Raw genomic sequence first — 18578 nt, forward strand, 5'->3', positions numbered from 1 at the left:
AAATGCTGCATTGATGTCAAGGGCAGTCATTCTCACCTCTCCTCTGGAATTCAGCTCCTTTGTCCATGTTTGGACCAAGGCTGTAATGAGGTCGGGAGCCAAGTGGTCTTGGCGGAACCCAAACTGGGCATCCGTGAGCAGGTTATTGGTGAGTAAGTGGCGTTTATTAACACTTTTAATGACACCTTCCATCACTTTGCTGATGATTGAGTGTAGACTGATGAGGCGGTAATTGGCCAGGTTGGATTTGTCTTGCTTTTTGTGGACAGGACATACCTGGGCAGTTTTCCACATTGTCAGATAGATGCCAGTGTTGTAGCTGTACTGGAACAGCTTGGCTAGAGGTGCGGCGGCTACTTGAAGAAAGTCTTCAGCACGATAGCCAGGATCTATTCGGGGCCCATAGCCTTTGCTGTATCCAGTGCGCTCAGCCGTTTCTTGATATCACGTGGAGTGAATCGAATTGGCTGAAGACTGGCTTCTGTGATGGTGGGGACCTCAGGAAGAGGCCGATATGGATCATCCACTCTGCACTTATGGCTGAAGATGGTTGCAAACGCTTCAGCCTTGTCTTTTGCTCTCACGTGCTGGGCTCCACCATCATTGAGGATGGGGATATTCATGGAGCCTCCTCCTCCTGTTAGTTGTTTAATGATCCACCACCATTCACAACTGGATGTGGCAGGATGCAGAGCTTTGATCGGATCAGTTGATTGTGGGATCACTTAGCCCTGTCTATAGCATGCTGCTTCCGCTTTTTAGCATGCATGTAGTCCTGTGTTGCAGCTTCCCCAGGTTGGCACCTCATTTTTAGGTACACCTGGTGCTGCTCTTGGCATGCTTTTCTACACTCCGTATTGAATCAGGGTTGGTCCCCTGGCTTGATAGAGTGGGGGATATGCCGGGCCATGAGGTTACAGATTGTGGTGGAATACAATTCTGCCGCTGCTGATGGCCCACAGCGCCTCATGGATGCCCAGTTTTGAGCTGCTAGATCCGTTCTGAATCTATCCCATTTAGCACGGTGGTAGTGCCACACAACACGATGGAGGGTGTCCTCAGTGCGAAGACGGGACTTCGTCTCCACAATGACTGTGCAGTGGTCACTGCTACCAATACTGTCATGGACAGATGCATCTGCAACAGGTAGATTGGTGAGGACGAGGTCAAGTAGGTTTTTCCCTCGTGTTGGTTCTCTCACCACCTGTCGCAGGCCCAGACTGGCAGTTATGTCCTTCAGGAGACTGCCAGCTCGGTCAGTAGTGGTGCTACCGAGCCACTCTTGGTGATGGACATTGAAGTCCCCCACCCAGAGTATATTCTGTGCCCTTGCTACTCTCAGTGCTGCTTCTTTCAGAGTCCTGGCCAACATTTATATCTCAACCTACAGAATTTAGTCATAATAGTGAAACAATCTACAGATGGTGTTAAAGCTGATACGTCATTAAAAAAATAGCCATGCTTCAGAGGATTGCCAGAGTTTTGAAAGTTTGTTAATGCAATGTCGAACCCCATTCAAGGAATGCTGATCAGTTAAACTGGATTTTTATTACTGGAAAAGCAATTGAAGAATACTCAGTCGATGTTTAAGAATTTCTCTTAATACTTTCATTGTGTTTTATCACATTCAAATCTGAGTTTTATTCTGAGGAAATTGATCCTAAAATAGATCTTTTGGTATCCATGCAAGCTAGCGAGGAATAGAAAGCTATGGAGAATCCGAGGCAGCAGGTAATTAAGAGAAAGGAGCAACGATACCCAGCAAATATCTTTGTGTTTTGTCTCCTTAAAGCTGGAAAATAAATGAGCCATTGTATGCGGATCCAGTTTAGTGCTCAACAGTTGGCTTCTATTTCCTGATTCCCGTCATCGCTTCCCCAATTCCATTATATATTTTTGTTACAGCTTGTCAATTTGAACAATAATCTAGTGAAGGTGGATTATTTCCCCAATCGATAGACATCATTGTGTTGAGAGTCTGAATTGCTAGGTGAGTTAGCTATGGCGGAATCTATGTCCTGGATTTTGAGGTGGGTAATGAGGGTGAACTGTCAGCGTTCGCCGTCATTACCCCTCTGAAATTGTCCGTAGTTTCAGGATTTAGTTCATGCACATCTAAGCGTGGAAATACTGAAGTTGTGGTCAGTCATTCACTGCTCCGACACTGGCTGCGCTGTGGACCCCCCCCCCCCCCCCCATAGCTGGCAATCAGTGGAACTGACGAAAACTTGAGCTTTTCCGCGCTAATATCGCTGTTAAAAACCCCATTAAATGTTGAGACTTTTTGTAATAGGTGTCACTGGGGTTTTAATAGCCTATTATCTGCTAAGCAAACATTCTGGCCCTGAAAAACTAATTTTTATATTTGTGGAGTGTCAAATTTCTCCATTATGATAACAATTAAACAACTTTAAAAAAATTTTTACATTTGTTCATGATATTTAAGCTTCTTCCTTATCCCCATGTGAAAGTCCCAATCTTTATTTCGCTCTCTAACATTTTTTAAAAGCCCAGATAAAAGCTGGTTTTCATTTCCTGGTTTGCTGTCAGTAAGAATTCTTCAATGTAATTGGCTGCTTCGACAGCTTGTTGATGTCACTGCAGCTCTTTGCTGGGGATACCCATTACACAGTGCTACAATCAATTGCATGTCGAGAAAGGTAAACTTCTCACCACAGAAATCACAAGATCTCTGTGGGCAGCTTTCTTCGAGGCCAGCAGCGAGCCCCTTTGCTTTGCTGCTGATCGCAATTTACAGGCCATTATTTTTGTCCTGTCTAAGCTGCTCTGAACCTTACATGGAATCCTTACATTTAGGAAAGCTGTCATGTTTTCTTTCTGAAGTTTAGGCTCCACTATTGCTTATGTCTGATTCTCTCAAGAATAAATACGAATGTAAGTGGGATTCATTGAACATCCGAGTAGCAGTATAGTACATGCTCTACAATATAGCATACTATGGAGGAAAAATTTGGTTGGCTGCGCCACCCATTAGCGCCTTAAGAGGGTGCTAAGTGGGGCGCAAGCCAACTAGCGCCCAGGCGCGGCACTGCCCACGCCTCCCGCTAAATTCTGCGGGACATTAGTGGTGGCGCTAACCATTAGCGCTGCGCTGCTGCCGATGACTTCATCGGTGTGCGCAGCGCCCCGCTGACGCCCTGGCCGCGATATTCGGCAGCGCCCCCTGATTTGCCGCCGGACGCTTTGTCCGACGTGGTCAGGGGGGCCTACCTGCGGCCGGGGAGGCGCAAATTAAAGGCGAGGTGCAGGGCGGCCATTTTTGTTGTTGGCCGCCTGCCTGCGCTCCCGTCCCCGGCCTCCTGAACCCCCCCCCCGGCGGAGTGCCGGCTGCGCTCCAAGAGCCCGGCACTTCTCTTCAGTGCCGGGCTCTTTTGCCTGTACTCCCAATCCTCGGGGGCCCAGCTGGGCCCCAGATCGCGCTGCACAAGGCCCCTCCCCTTTAAGAAGGGGAGGAAGGCCTGCAATACCGCAGCGCGACGTGCCGCAGCGTGTGGCTCTGCGGCACGTTGCGTCATGATTTTCTCCAGTAGCGCCGCGCTTCACTTTGGGGCGCAAACGACCAATTTCCGGTGTGGGGGCGCGAATGTTTCCGTGGCGCTACTTTTAGCACCCTGGCGAGGTTAGCGCCCCAAATGGGGCTATACTCAATTTCTCCCCCTATATCTTTTAATAAGTATGGTTCTGTACAGTCAGCACTACTTCCTGTTTTCCCAAGGTCGATGTACCAAGTTTGTAGAAAGCTATTTTTGTAAAAATAACATTGAATGAAATTTGAATTACTTTTTCATTTGGCAGCTTATGAAATCTCTGATTGGAGCTGTTTTTACTAATAACACTGCTTCTTTCATGTCCCTTTATTCATGCTGACTGAAAACAAAACGTTTTTGAAAGGGCAGGTGCACCTAAGTAGGGATGGAGCTGAACTAAATTTGAGTGCAGGTTTATTCACCAGAAAAATTATAAATTTGGTCCATCCTCATTTTTTTATGCAGTTGGCCCTTCACAGCGGCAGTAAGTAACGCACTACCTGTGCATTTCACCATCTGAGTTATGACCGGGCATGCAGAGACTTCACTGTTTCTACCTGGTTGGCTCAATGGCTAAACCTGTGGATTAGAAACATAGAAGATAGGAGCAGGAGTAGGCCATTCGGCCCCTCGAGCCTGCTCCGCCATTCAATGAGATCTTGGCTGATCATCCAAACTCTACCCTGTCCCTGCCTTCTCCCCATATCCCTTGATCCCTTTAGCCTTAACATACCATTTGCCAGAAAAAGCAGTAAACCTGAGGATTGGGAGCAGTTTAGGACTAACAAAGCAGGACAAAGGGATTAATCAAGAAAGGGAAAATAGAATATGAGAGTAAGCTTTCAGGGAACATAAAAACTGACTGTAAAAGCTTTTATAGATATGTGAAGAGAAAAAGATTGGTGAAGTCAAGCGTAGGTCCCTTGCAGTCACAATCAGGGGAATTTATAATGGGGAACAAAGAAATGGCAGACCAATTAAATACATATTTTGGTTCTGTCTTCACAAAGGAGGACACAAATAACCTCCCAAAGATGTCGGGGAACATAGGGTCTGATGAAAGGGAGGAACTGAAAGAAATCAGTATTTGTAGGGAAATGGTGTTAGGGAAATTGATGAGATTGAAGGCTGATAAATCCCCAGGGCCTGATCTACATCCTAGGGTACTTAAGGAAGTGGCCCTAGAAATAGTTGATGCTTTGCTGAACATCTTCCAGCATTCGATGGAATCTGGAACAGTACCCATGGATTGGAGGGTAGCTAATGTTACCCCTCTATTCAAAAAAGGTGGTAGAGAGAAAATGGGGAATTACTGACCGATAAGCCTGACATCGGTAGTGGGGAAAATGCTAGAGTCCATTATAAAAGATGTAATAGCAGAGCACTTGGAAAACAGTGACAGGATCGGGCAAAGTCAACATGGATTTACAAAAGGTAAATCGTGCTTGACTAATCTACTGGAATTTTTTGAGGATGTAACTGGTAAAATAGATAAGGGAGAACCAGTGGATGTGGTGTATTTGGACTTTCAGAAGGCTTTCGATAAGGTCCCGCATAAGAGATTAGCGTGTAAAGTTAAGGCACATGGGATTGGGGGCAAGGTATTGACTTGGATAGAGAACTGGTTGGCAGACAAAGAAAAGAGTTGGAATAAACGGGTCTTTTTCCGAATGGCAAGCAGTGACTAGTGGGGTACCGCAGGGATCGGTCCTTGGGCCCCAGCTATTCACAATATATATTAATGATTTAGACGAGGGAACTAGATGTAATATCTCCAAGTTTCAGACGACACAAAGCTGGGTGGGCGTGTGTGCTGTGAGGAGGATGCCGAGAAACTCCAGTATGATTTGGACAGGTTGGGTGATTGGGCAGAAGCATGGCAGATGCAATATAACGTGGCCATGTTTGATTTAAACCCTTGACTTCTCTGCCTGCCACTTTTGCTTTTCTCCTTCCTGTCTTTTGCTTCTATCCTTGTTTCCCATTCCTCTGTCTCCCTGCACAGGTTCCCAACCCCCTGCCATTTTAGTTTAAACCCTCCCGAACAGCACCAGCAAACACTCCCCTTAGGACATCGGTCCCGGTCCTGCCGAGGTGCAAACCGTCCAGTTTGTACTGGTCCCACCTCCCCCAGAACCGGTTCCAATGTCCCAGGAATTTGAATCCCTCCCCCTTGCACCATTCCTCTAGCCACGTATTCATCTGAAATATCCTTCTATTTCTACTCTGACATAACGTGGCACTGGTCGCAATCCTGAGATTACTACCTTTGAGGTCCTATTTTTTAATTTACCTCCTAACTCCCTGTATTCAGCTTTTAGGACCTCGTCCCGGTTTTTACCTATATCGTTGGTACCTATATGCACCACGACAACTGGCTGCGCACCCTCCCCCTCCAGAATGCTCTGCAGCCGCTCCGAGACATCCTTGACCCTTGCACCAGGGAGGCAACATACCATCCTGGAGTCTCGTTTGCGACCGCAGAAACGCCTATCTATTCCCCTTACAATAGAATCCCCTATTACTATAGCTCTCCCACTCTTTTTCCTCCTGTCCTGTGCAGCAGAACCACCCACGGTGCCAGGATGTTGTCTGCTGCTGTTTTCCCCCGATAAGCCATTCCCCCCCAACAATATCCAAAGCGGTATATCTGCTTGAGAGGGGGATGGCCACAGGGGACCCCTGCACTACCTGCCTGCGCCTACTACTCTGCCTGGCGGTCACCCATTCCCTTCCTGCCTGTGCAGCCTTTACCTGCCGTGTGACCAACTCCCTAAACGTGCTATCCACGACATCCTCAGCATCGCGAATGCTCCAGTATGTATCCATTCGCAGCTCCAGCACCGCAATGCGGTCTGCCAGTAGCTCCAGCTGGATACACTCCCCGCATACATGGTCGTCAGGGACAGGAAGAGCATACCACAGCACCGAGCTGTCCTGCCATGACTTAACCCTTCAATTAATTTAAATTAACTGAAATCAAATCAATACCACCAATTACACTACAATTAAATGATATACTCAAGGGCTCTTGGTTACTAGCACTAGAAACTATAACCACAAAAAAATTAAGACCTTCTAAACTTTATAATCTATGAACCTTAACTCTCAAACTATAGAGTAGTATAAATACTCCCTGGCCGTACTCACCCAATCAGCTGCTCCCTCTTGCCCGCGTCACGTTTTGAATTGTGACGCCGCCACCGGTCTGAGATTGGTAAAAGAAAGCCCGCAAAAGTGAGTTTAAATACTCACTGGGTCTCCAGTCTCACTGCTCCCGACACCAGCCTCTGCAAAGAAAGCCCGGGAAAGTGAGTTTAAATACTCACTGGGTCTCCGGTCTCACTGCTCCCGACACCAGCCTGTGAAAGAAAGCCTGCGAAAGTGAGTTTAAATACTCACTGGGTCTCCAGTCTCACTGCTCCCGACACCAGCCTGTGAAAGAAAGCCTGCGAAAGTGAGTTTAAATACTCACTGGGTCTCCGGTCTCACTGCTCCCGACACCAGCCCTCAAGCAAAAGAGATCAAAAAGATCACAGGCTTAATCATTGCTATGCTCTGAATTAAAATAGAAAGAAAGATTTGCATTTATAATGCAAATAATCAGGACCTCCCAACACACTTTACAGCCAATTAAGAACTTTTGAATTCACTGTTGCACGGTAGTAAACATGGCAACCAAACTGCGCACAGCAAGATCCCACAAACAGCAATGTGATAACGATTGGACAATCTGTTTTAAATGATATTGGTTGAGGGATTATATTTGCCAGGTCACCAGTAGAACTCCCCTGCTGCTCTTCAAATAGTGCTATGGGATCTTTTACGTTCATCTGAGAGGACAGATGGGGCCTCGGTTTAACGTCGCATCCGAAAGATGGCACCTCTGACAGTGCAGCACTCCCTCAGTACTGCACTGGAGTGTCGGCCTGGATTATGTGCCCAAGTCTCTGAAGTGGAGCTTGACCCCACAACCTTTTGACTATTAGAATTAGCAATTACAGCTAGAGCCACAGCAACCAAAATAGGAATTATTTGTATACATTTTAGGTTTTTAGAAACTGGAAGCTTAGTGTTGGCTTCCAATTCTTGGCAGTGCTGACAGAGGATGTGTGTTTGAACCACTTCTTTAAGTTCTCGGGGTCAAATAGAGAGTTGCCCTTGAAGTGTATCTGTCCAGTTCATGGTCTATATGTAGGGTCTCTGTAAATTCCATCTCCTTCAGGCAGATGACAGTACCACATAAGAATGGTTTTAACCATGTGGTGAACCTTGTACCAATAAGTTGTAGAGCTTTTATGAAAAGGATGTGAAGAAATATGCAGCATAGGTCACATTTCTTTTGGAAACAGTCCTAAATGGAGATGATAGTAATAGCCTTGTGACTTTGGATGGAAAAACATTATATCCATATACAGAGTAAGTTATTTAATGATCTGATAATTCAATATTTTATTGGCTTCTATTTCAGTCTGGATTTTCGGGGCAGGGGTGGTGCCTTCAGCTCAGATCTGAACAATTTAAATACCTGACTGATTTCATTAAACCTTCACCTCATGAAGATCTGAGCTAGCTATAGCATCAAATCACTCCATAATCTCCTCTGTTTTAACTAAGACAGCCCCAATTTTTCAAGTCTGGCTTCCCATTTGTATTTCCTCATACCAGACATCATCCTGGTGAATCTGCACTGACCCCTCTATATTGCCTCAACATCCTTTCTATAGTGTGGAATTCAAAGCTGCACACTGTACTCTAAGTAGGCTTACTAAGATTTTACATTCTATTCCTCTTGCTGTAAACCTAGTATTCCATTAGTTTTCTTTATGACCTTACCCACTTGAGGTGCTGCTTCGAATGTCTTGTGAATCTGAACACCCCCCCCCCCCCCCCCCCCCCCAAAGTCGCTGGGCTATTCTACAACACCCAACCTTTCCCTATTCAAAGTATAATTATTACTTTTATTTTTTTAACCAAAATGGACAGCCTCACATTTACTGCCAGTGAATTTTATCTGCCACAATGAGAATCATCACTAAAGACCAGTATGAGAGCTAATGTGGAGTCTCCCAAACCTGGGTATTGGGAGTGAAAGATTATACGGGGAACTGGAAGTGGAATAGAATGTGTCTTTCGGTAGGATCCACAATTGATTACACTGAAATAAACTTTTCTTTTCTTCAGAAATGTATGGAGACTAAGAACACTTTACTCGCCCGGCAAAAGGATATGCAGACCTCATTGGAAAAAGTGAAACGGCTGATCCGCCTGATCCAGGGTATACAGCTCACAAAAAATGTAACAGATGAGGCGATCAACAACCCCACAGACTGCATGAACTCTTCCACTGCTGCACCTTCACCAGTGAACTGTGACAGTAACTCAGAGACCAAGTAGCTGAAAGAAAGGGCTGGATTCTGTAGAACTTGTAAACCTTTCTGGGAACAAAATTGTGACAGGCGGTTCCTGATTTGCCAATTTAAGGGGGATTCTGTGCTGGATTGTGTTCTTATAGATCCATATTGGGAGTGCCAGCTGGGTAAGGACCAGCGTCAAGCCAAGTGAAATACCAGTGTGTGCCTGCTGCCACCAGTTTGGTTTTAAGTTTGTCTACTCTTCAGGGAAATAGGTAGAAAACAACAGCAGAGACTTAGAGAGCTGCCCTGGTCTTGGATTGCATTCTCACAATTCCCAAGTCCAGGATTACTTGAGCAGAAAAGCAGACGTTTAGTACAATGCAACACGATGGGGAAAAAATTGTGTAGAACGCAAAGGGTCAGAGGCATGAGAACACAGAGGTGGCAATCATTGACTGTGACTGAAGTAGCAAAGGCTGAATCAAAAGTACAGACAGAGACAGGTATATTGTGTAATGGGCACAGCACAAAGTACAGTGATTCTCCTCTTATTTTATTTTAAATACAAAAACCACAAATGTAGGTTTATTATTGGGATTGGTAGGCGGTGGCACCAAAACCATGCATGGCTTATGATGAAGAGTGTTTCTTTTTTAATTAAAAAAAAAAGTCACGTGCTTGTTCATTGTGCAAGTAAGTGTTTCAGTGTCTTGGGCACTGGAAAGACACAAGAGGGACAGACTGAATTTGTCCTGAGATTTTTGTTTTTTTTTAAAGCTTAGGGAAATATTCAGGTCTTCCTAGTGTTACAGAAATTAGATCAAGTAAACTGTTGAGTGCTTTTGTTTCCTAACGAGGTGATTTATAGAAAACAAAGTGTTAGAAATTGAGCAGATTCTGTATATATAAATATATATAAATATATATATATATACACATATATATATAAAAAAATTCTGTGTGTATATATAAAAAGAAAAAAAACACAAATCTGTTATCGTCTGAACTGCCAAATGCTTCTATATTGAACCTGCAGGGAATGATCTTCAGTTTACTGGGGAATATACTGGAACAGTTTTACAGTTCTTACTATTTCCATCTTTAAGAAAAGTGGATTGAAGGTCACAGGTAACAAGATCAGTTAAGTAAAAACGGTCATGGGTCATCAGTTGTGTAAAGAATGCAAAAAGTCTGTTGTCTGTTGTGCAAGTACAGCCAGAATGGAAATTTATATTATCTTTGCATTAATATTTAATGTTGGTTGTACTTATTTCACATATCAGGGTGTGCTTGCCTTTACATTTGGCACTAGGTGAAAATTTCAGCCATTTATACTTACATTTGTAATTACTAGCCAAACAATGTGGCAGATGGAAGAGACTTTTGACGCAGAGTTTCTTCTGAATCAGTTATGTGGGGAATTGGGTTTTCCTTATTGCTGCCTGCCCAACCTGACAATGGTACATGTACAGAGCAGGGTTTTTCGGGAAAGGGGGAGGGAGGAATTCGCCTAGAAACAGTCACAATTTTCTGTTATTTAGTGATGGTCTTTTACAATGTTTTTAACCCAATTCTGGAACATAACTCACATTAAAGATATTTTTTAATAGAATTGATACTCATTACAAGTGATAAAAAAAACACCAGACTAACAAGAGGAAAAACTGTCTCAAAACCAAAAGGTGAAAGTTTTTTTCAGAATTAGTTTGCAACCAAATAATCGCTGTTGAGGACTGGAATAGTAATTTAAATAAATGAAAATGGTTGCAGAAGCATTTCTGAATGTAAACCAAAATCTTTCTGTTTTTCTTTATTCTCCATCCCCTTGACATCAGTACTTCCCTCGACACTCTCACATGCAAACACACACTCACCCTCCCTATTCTTCTCAATCAGGATAGTCCAGTCTGCAGATGTCTCCACAGCCTTTATTAGGACTCTTCCTAACTTAATATATGTGATAAATTTGTTTTAACGTTAACTCTAAATGTATATCATTTGATAACTGCAGTGAGCTGATAAATATTTCCACATGTGAGGCCGACCACAGCTTGTTTGTGTAGATGTTTATAATATTTCCCTGCCGACTTTGGTCTGTCCTCGTAGCGGATATATCATGATTAGCTCATCTCTAACCTGCTGCCAGAAAAAATATTAGAGTATGCTATATATCTTCCGTTCCTAAGTCATGGTCATATTTAGCCCTTCATCTACATTACACTACCACTTTCTAACAGCACATTTTTCGTGTGTGTCATATAAACAGTAATAGCTGGCCCTGCATGCAAGGCGATAAATTGATTGGCATGCTTTGCTCATGTTCAAAAAATCATCTTTCAGTTAATGGTAACTTCAGGAGCCACTTGAGTCAATAACTTTTGCAGCTCATTGTCAGCTCTCCACCACCTATTAACTTAAGCTGTGTCATTGTTGACACAGCTTAAATTAATACTGCACAGTGCTGTTCAGAGTACTTTCTGAAGTTTTCCAGATGGCTCGTTTGGTAAAACCAACGTTGAAGAGCCATACAGATCAGAAGCCTGTGCTGAGTTAGCTGGCTGGTGCTAGGTAGCAGCTGTTGATGGCAGCACTACAGTATTTGGTGCCTCTGAGCTAGGGAGGGAAAATCAACTAAAATTCCCACCTTTTAATCACTAGTGACTTCTGCTGGAAAGCACAAGGGTGTGGACATTAGGAATGTACAGGCTGTGGCTTAACTGTGATATCCTCCACAGTCATTCATTGTTGAGGCTTATGCATGAAGAATGCAACGTGCTTGGGTAACTGGTGCCTAATGATACTGTATGGCAGGGAGGGGGTGGATAAAATTGGCAAAGAAAAATCCCAATATTCAGACCAAAAGTAGAACGTAGCTGCAATATAAGGTCCCATACTGCCATTCTCTCATTTCTGATAATGACCCTCTAAAATTTGTTTTGCTTTTGAGTAGTGACTTTTTGCACTTGTGAATATGATAACTCCCATTTGTTACTATTTGGTCATGCTCCTAATACATTTTTCTCGTTCTCATCACATTAGACAGTTTCCATAGGTGAACCTGCACTCCCTATGATATGAAACTTAAGCTGATACATAAACAACAACTTACATTAATATATGGGAAATAGTAGGGCAAACAATCCATCTCTTTCCCCCCCCCCCCCCATCCCCTCCCGCCTTGTTATCTTGGTACTGAATAATGCATAGCAATTCATTATATCTCACATCATTTAAGACGACAGATAGTATCAGCCATACCAAACATTTTTCACAAGGCTAAACTATTAAATAAACAGGTTTATTCATGAATAGAATTACTTACAGAAGCAAGCAGTGTAAACAAGATGTTGAACAGTCCAATACAATGCTAGAAATCTGGAAACAGTTCACAAGAGGGTAATCAAACAAACCATTTAGACAAGATCCTGTGAATTTTTGCAGAACTTGAGATAAAAGGATTTTCAGAGAAATTATTAATACCGATTAGCAATCTTGTTCCTCAGCAAAAAATGCATTATGGCCTTTTGTACGAATTACAGAAGCATCAGTTTACGGAGCTTAATTTGTCCTTGTGCTGATGCGAGACAAACAGAACTAACACCCAAAATGTGCTGTTTTTTAATACTCCCAAGTCTTTTCAGGAACAGTCACATACCTTGAATGGCTGTCTACCAGATTTAAGCAATCGACTGATCAAACTTTTACAACCTATAGGCGAAGGGGTATTACAGAGAACTGCAAATATACATCCAACAAATGCTGCAAACACCCTGCAGATCAGGCAGCATCTGTGGAGATAGGAAGGTGTTGGGTTAATGTTTCAGGTCTTATGACCCTTTGTCAGAACCGTTTTTTGTTTTGCGACAGACTGAGGAACTGGGAGAAGAGACTGGACTCCTTACAGGAAGTGAGATGGGAAGGAGTATAATCGAGGTAGCTGTGGGAATCGGTGGGCTTGTAGTAGATATCCATGGATAGTCTATCCCCAAAAGTGGGGATAGAGAAGTTGAGGAAGGTAAGGGACGAGTCGGAGATGGACCAAATAAGGTAAGGGTGTGGTGGGGGGTGGAAATAGAAGCAAAGTTAATGAAATTCACCAGCTCAGTGCGAGAACAGAAGGAGCACCAGAAGAAGAGGTCTTCATCTGTGTACCGGAAGAAGTGGTGAGGGAAGGGACCTGAGTAGGACTGGAGCGAAGAATGCTCAACATATCCTACAAAATGGCAGGTATAGCTTGGTCCCATTGGGGTTCCCATAGCAACATCCTTTATTTGGAGGAAGTGAGTGAAGTTAGAGGAAAAGTTGTTCAGTGTGACAAAGGGTCATAGACCTGAAACATTAACCCTACCTTTCTCCACAGATGCTGCCGAGTGTTTCCAGAATTTCCTGTTTCTATTTCAGACTTCCAGCCTCTGCAATATTTTGATTTTTGCAATTCTACATCATCTGAGTTTGGGCAGTTTGAGACAACTTCAACTCGCAATAGATGTCCAGGCACATTCCCTTCACTCCTGGTTTAAAGCACATTTAACTTCATTGATTTTTCAGAAACAAGCAGCCTTCTTCCAGCAGCCTGTCCTGATGGGATGGAGGAAGTGTTCTTGTACATTGTCAATAATTAGCACATTAGCATGTCGAAATACTTTGTCCCATTTCCAGCATGGACTGTGGCCATAAACTACACAACGCTCCTTCAAACAAAGATACTGACATTGAATGGAGACGTCGCCTTCTCTTTGAGTGTGGTGTATTTAGGAACTAAGCAAACAGAGAAACCATTTTATCCCATTACTTCCCCCACCTGGCGGAGGTTTCTTGTGAGTGCTGCTTACGCGTTGCTCTTGAGGATCAAGACTATTTCAATCTTGATATGAAAGTGCATTAGCATTCCTGACCTACAAACAGCAAAGTTGACCGTGTTGCACCCCTGCAGTGCATCGTAACACACATGCTTTCTTTTCGAGTTTAACCAAACTAAGTAGTTGTAGTCAGATGATAGTGAATATGGCTATATCTTATGCAGTGCCCAAATGACGCTTAGTCATTCTTTCAGAATTGACGTTTATGCCATGTTTCGTGACCATACCTTACCGCTCAGGTAGATGACCAGGTGTTTCTCCCCGAGGTTATTCACCTGAATCAGCGCAGAGCCAATGCCCCTGTTCAATGCATTCTTGCGGACAGTAATCTGGACCGTGTAACACTATCTGCCCGTAATGTGTGTTTCTTTTACAAATATATTCTCCATATCAAGGAGCAGGACCACATGGTTTGGGCTTTGCCTTTGAGTCGAAGCTGCAAATAACACAGCTATGCTACAAAACTTGGGGGAGCTAATCCGCAATAAAGTCAGCACATCCCCTTTCTTTCCCCCCCTCCCCCCCAACCCTTTAAGAATGCATGAATGTGTTTCTTGATTGTCCAACAGGCCTGTTGTGTGATGATGTCCATCTTTTCCCAATCGGGTTTCTATTTTCTCCCACCCACACTAGGTTGCCAGTTCCAAAGTTGCACTTTTTAAACGACATAGGTGAGGTGTTTGTCACCCCCAACTAAACTTAGCAATATCATCTGCATATGCCAGAGTGAATCCACCAGTCACTGGAACATGACAGATGTATTTTTCATCCCAAACAGCATGACAGTAAACTCTCAACTCTCAACGCTGTAGCAAAAAGAGCTTGTCAAGTTCCACATTCTCACCACTCTCTGGGTAAAGAAGTTTCTCCTGAATTCCTTATTGGATTTATTAGTGACTATCTTATATTTATGACCCCAAATTTTGGACTCCCTCACAAATGGAAACATTTTCTCTACATCTACCTTATCGAACCCCTTCATAATTTTAAAGACCTCTATCAGGTCACCCCGAAGCCTTCTCTTTTCTCGGGAAAAGAGCCCCAGCCTGTTCAGTCTTTTCTGATAGTTGCAGCCTCTCGGTTCTGATATCATCCTTGTACAGTAAATCTTTTTTGCACTTTCTCCAGTGCCTCTATATCCTTTTTAATATGGAGACCAGAACACTGCGCAGTACTCCCAAGTGTAATAAAAACAAGTCATGCTCAAACTATTTTGCATAAACTAGCTTACCTGAGGACCGTGACAAAGCGGTTAACATATCTAGCTTGCTTTTTCTGTGTAGGGAATACCTAATCTGCTGGATTAATCTTGGCCACTGAGGAGCAAGTTTAGGTCTTGGCCCCAAGGTCTATATATAATGGTGTCCTCTTCTGGGGTGGACTAGACACGCAGTGCCATCTCCTAATGGGCAGGGTATGTTCATGTGGTAGATCTGTCACTGCTTTAAGTATCCTGACTATTTACTTTACCCAGTTACTCTTCTTCATCAACATGCATAGACCTGCCACTTGGCCTGTAATTTGTCTCAGTAGTAATAGAACTCGCATGTTCTGGCCTGTTCGGTGCATGGTTTTTCTGACAGCCCTGCACACAGTCAGCTAACCTAGTCAGGTAATTTCTCACCCGGGGCGCATATCCAATAAGTTCCTATCGTCTGGGATTTTCCTTCGATGCCTCCTTGGTTAACATTAACAGACTACATTCAGTGTCTGTATAACAATTCAAATGTTGAGAGCCCCATTGATTCTCACGGCATCGTCCTATAAGCAAATAATCAGAAAACCTTTTAATCGTAGTTCTTGGGTTCAGTTCCACATATATGTAGAGCAATGTTGTCCAATAGAAATTGCTGACTAGCCACAGGCCTGGCCACACAACACTGTTTTAGCCAGATGCACTCATTTTAGTAGAAAACACTTTTTATACACTCACAATACAAGTAAATGGACTTCACGGGTGTATATTTACTTAGCAAACGTCTACCACAATTTAAAAAAACCAAGGAATTAAAGCACTCACAACGATCAGAAAACACTCACACATTCTGCTTATAGTATCATCATTTTACCAACAAATGCACAAAAAGGTTAAAGTACACATGCAAACGACGTGCAAATGAATATTGAGATCACATACCCAATGACGATGTCGAGCTGTATGTGGCTAACGTATTGGACAACACTAATGCCATTAGACTTCCCTGCCAGCCCATTCATATGAAAATGGTATAGATGTTGATCATATGTCCTACAACTTTTTTATGTCATTGAGAGATTGTTGTAAAAGTCTGCTTTTTGTGCATTTCACCCATCCCCTGGTTTTCCTTCAAGTAGGATGTCATAGGTTGCCTTTAATAAATATTGGCAGTGCAGAGCTTGGAGTAGCACTATTTCCTGCAACACTTCTGGTTCCTGTTCTCGTCCCACAACTAGTCTCAATCTCCATTGTCAAATCATGAGCTCTTCCTCATAGCTATGTCACTCAGCTGCTCAGGCTGTGAGCCACTGATTCCCCATGTGGCCTCAGTTTGCCCACCTTCCAGTTTGGGAGTCAGTCCATTGCACAGTGCAGTTCAGTCTATTTGTGCTCCCTGGTTGGTCATTTCTGTGAGATATTGTACAAAGAATCCTCTGCTGTATCCTTGTATCAAGCACATTGGAACATTTTACTATGTTAAAGGTGCTATATAAATGCAAGTTGTTGTTGTATCTGCTGACTTTAGCCCATCTTAGCTGGGGCAGTGGTAGGGACACCACATTTGATTTGAGTGTCCTCAGTTTAGACAGGTGAAAAACCACTTGACTGTCCTGCTTCTGATATGTAATTGGTTTTGCCTGTGATGCCTCTACAGTCAAGCAACCTGCTGATGGCCATCATTTACGAGGAAAATATGTAAAGAATGAACACTTGAACTAGGACAGTACTATGAGTGACTGACTTTGGGGAGGGAAGTAAAAGAGGAACAAATCTATTGTAAATTGGTGATTGGGGTGTACAGAGTTGGATAAGTATTTCCTTTGTAAATCTTTTCAATTGGGATGTATTTTGCTTTGGTAAGTTTCTCTCATGTCATTCTAGTTTATGTAAATCAAAACCAATTGCACTCATCCCCAGGGATAATCTACAACTGCAACAACAACAACTTGTATTTATATCTGCTAGGAGGCATACTGTTGAAGTGTATTGTGTCTGATCTCTTGAGGATTACCCGGAAGATCATTTCTAAAGTATGATTGCCCACTCACATTTAATGGTGGCAGGGGTGGGGGGTGGATTCCTGGTTCTGAAAGTAGCCCCTTCCTTCCCTCTGGTCAGATAGCCTGCTGACAGTTAGGCCTAGAAATTCAGTTGTTTACGCCAGCCGCTAGCGCCTTAAGAGGAGGAGAAGTGGGGCGCTAAGCGGCTAGCGCCCGAACGCGGTGCGATCTGCGCCTCGCGAAATTCAGTTAAGAAATTTAGCGGCGGCGCAAAACCTTTGCACGTGCTCAGCTGCGCGCGCAGATCCTGACGTCATTTCATGGTGTAACGCCCTTTGTGCGCCCCGAACCGGAAATTCAGTGGCGCCACTCTTCTTTGCGCCTGGCGCCCCCAGCGACTGGTAGAGGGGAACGGTTCCCAGTCGCTGCGGGGGGCGCTATTTACAGGGGACTCCTCCTGCATTATAAGTGGCAGCCATTTTGTGCCAATCCTGTGTGAGAGAGAGATATTTGGAGAGAGACAAAGGCAGAGAGCTTTCTGCTTTGACTCAGCGCTCACACAGGTACTTCTGGCTTCAGGCCAGAGCTTTGCACTTGGATTTCACTTTCAGTGCCATAGCCTTGAGTCGATACATCTAATGGGGGCTGCAATGGGTGGAGACGTTGGCTTACTGCATTGCATTCAAGGGGCTCAGAGACGCCGTGAGAGAGTGCCAGTCATGGCCAGACGGAGAAGGGCCAACAGGCGTCAGCACAGGAGGTCTTACCCACCCAGGGTATACCGCCAGCAGTTCTCATTTCTGAACATGTCTGAGGAGCAGTGTGTTCGGAGGCTGCGATTCAGAAGGGAGGTGGTCACTGAGATCTGCCACCTGCTTCGCAGAGATCTGCAGCCACAGCTGAGGAGCAGGACGTCTCTGCCGGTGGCAGTGAAGGTGACAGTGGCTCTCAACTTCTATGCCACCGGCTCCTTCCAATCCGCTACTGGGGACATTGCCAACATCTCCCAGTACGCGGTACATTGCTGCATCCGCCAGGTGACCAATGCCCTTTTCAGAAGGGGACGTCAGTACATCTCCTTCCCCATGACCCTGGACAAGCAGCAAGAGCGTGCAATGGGATTTGGAAGAATAGCAGCCTTCTCCATGGTCCTGGGCGTAGAACTGATGAACCAGCAATGGTCAGGCCTTGCTTCAGGGCTGCAGTGTGCAGGGCATGCCAGCCAAACAATTCCACCCTCCCCCTTTAAGAGCTGACCGGCGCCTGTCTGCCTTCAATCAGCAACTCGCTGCACTGCGCCCACCCTCGGTGTTAGTGCCCCGGATCGCCGGCTTAGCGCCTAATGATAGTCGTGCATCGCCTGCTTTAGCGCAACAGAAACCTCTTGGGGCGATGCAACTGAATATCGGCGAAGGTGGTGTTAAGTTGCACCGGGCGCAAAATTTAGCAAACGCCCGGCTGTAGCGCCCCAAACGTGGCTATACTGAATTTCTAGGCCTTAATGTCTGGACTCACACTAAAAGATGCTCACTTGGGAAATTTACAGATGGTCAGCAGGTGCCAATGGAACTACAGTACATGACTACCTGAGCCAGCATCTGTAAGAGAATGGGGGT

The 18578-nt window shown here is 44.3% G+C and overlaps 1 protein-coding gene across 3 annotated transcripts in view; it reads left to right on the forward strand.

Moving 5' to 3' along the window:
- The window catches only part of phf21aa (PHD finger protein 21Aa), a 362336-nt gene extending 343758 nt beyond the window's left edge, over positions 1–18578 (forward strand). For all 3 annotated transcript variants that reach the window (XM_086007576.1, XM_086007575.1, XM_086007577.1), the window contains one exon: positions 8733–18578. In XM_086007576.1, coding sequence (XP_085863702.1) covers positions 8733–8945 — 213 coding nt within the window. In that variant the 3' untranslated portion in view covers positions 8946–18578. The remainder of the gene's footprint in view (positions 1–8732) is intronic.

The sequence above is a fragment of the Somniosus microcephalus genome, chromosome 15 (genome assembly GCF_052327205.1).
Source record: "Somniosus microcephalus isolate GS21.2 chromosome 15, FLI_Smic_1.0, whole genome shotgun sequence".
NCBI lineage: Eukaryota > Metazoa > Chordata > Chondrichthyes > Squaliformes > Somniosidae > Somniosus > Somniosus microcephalus.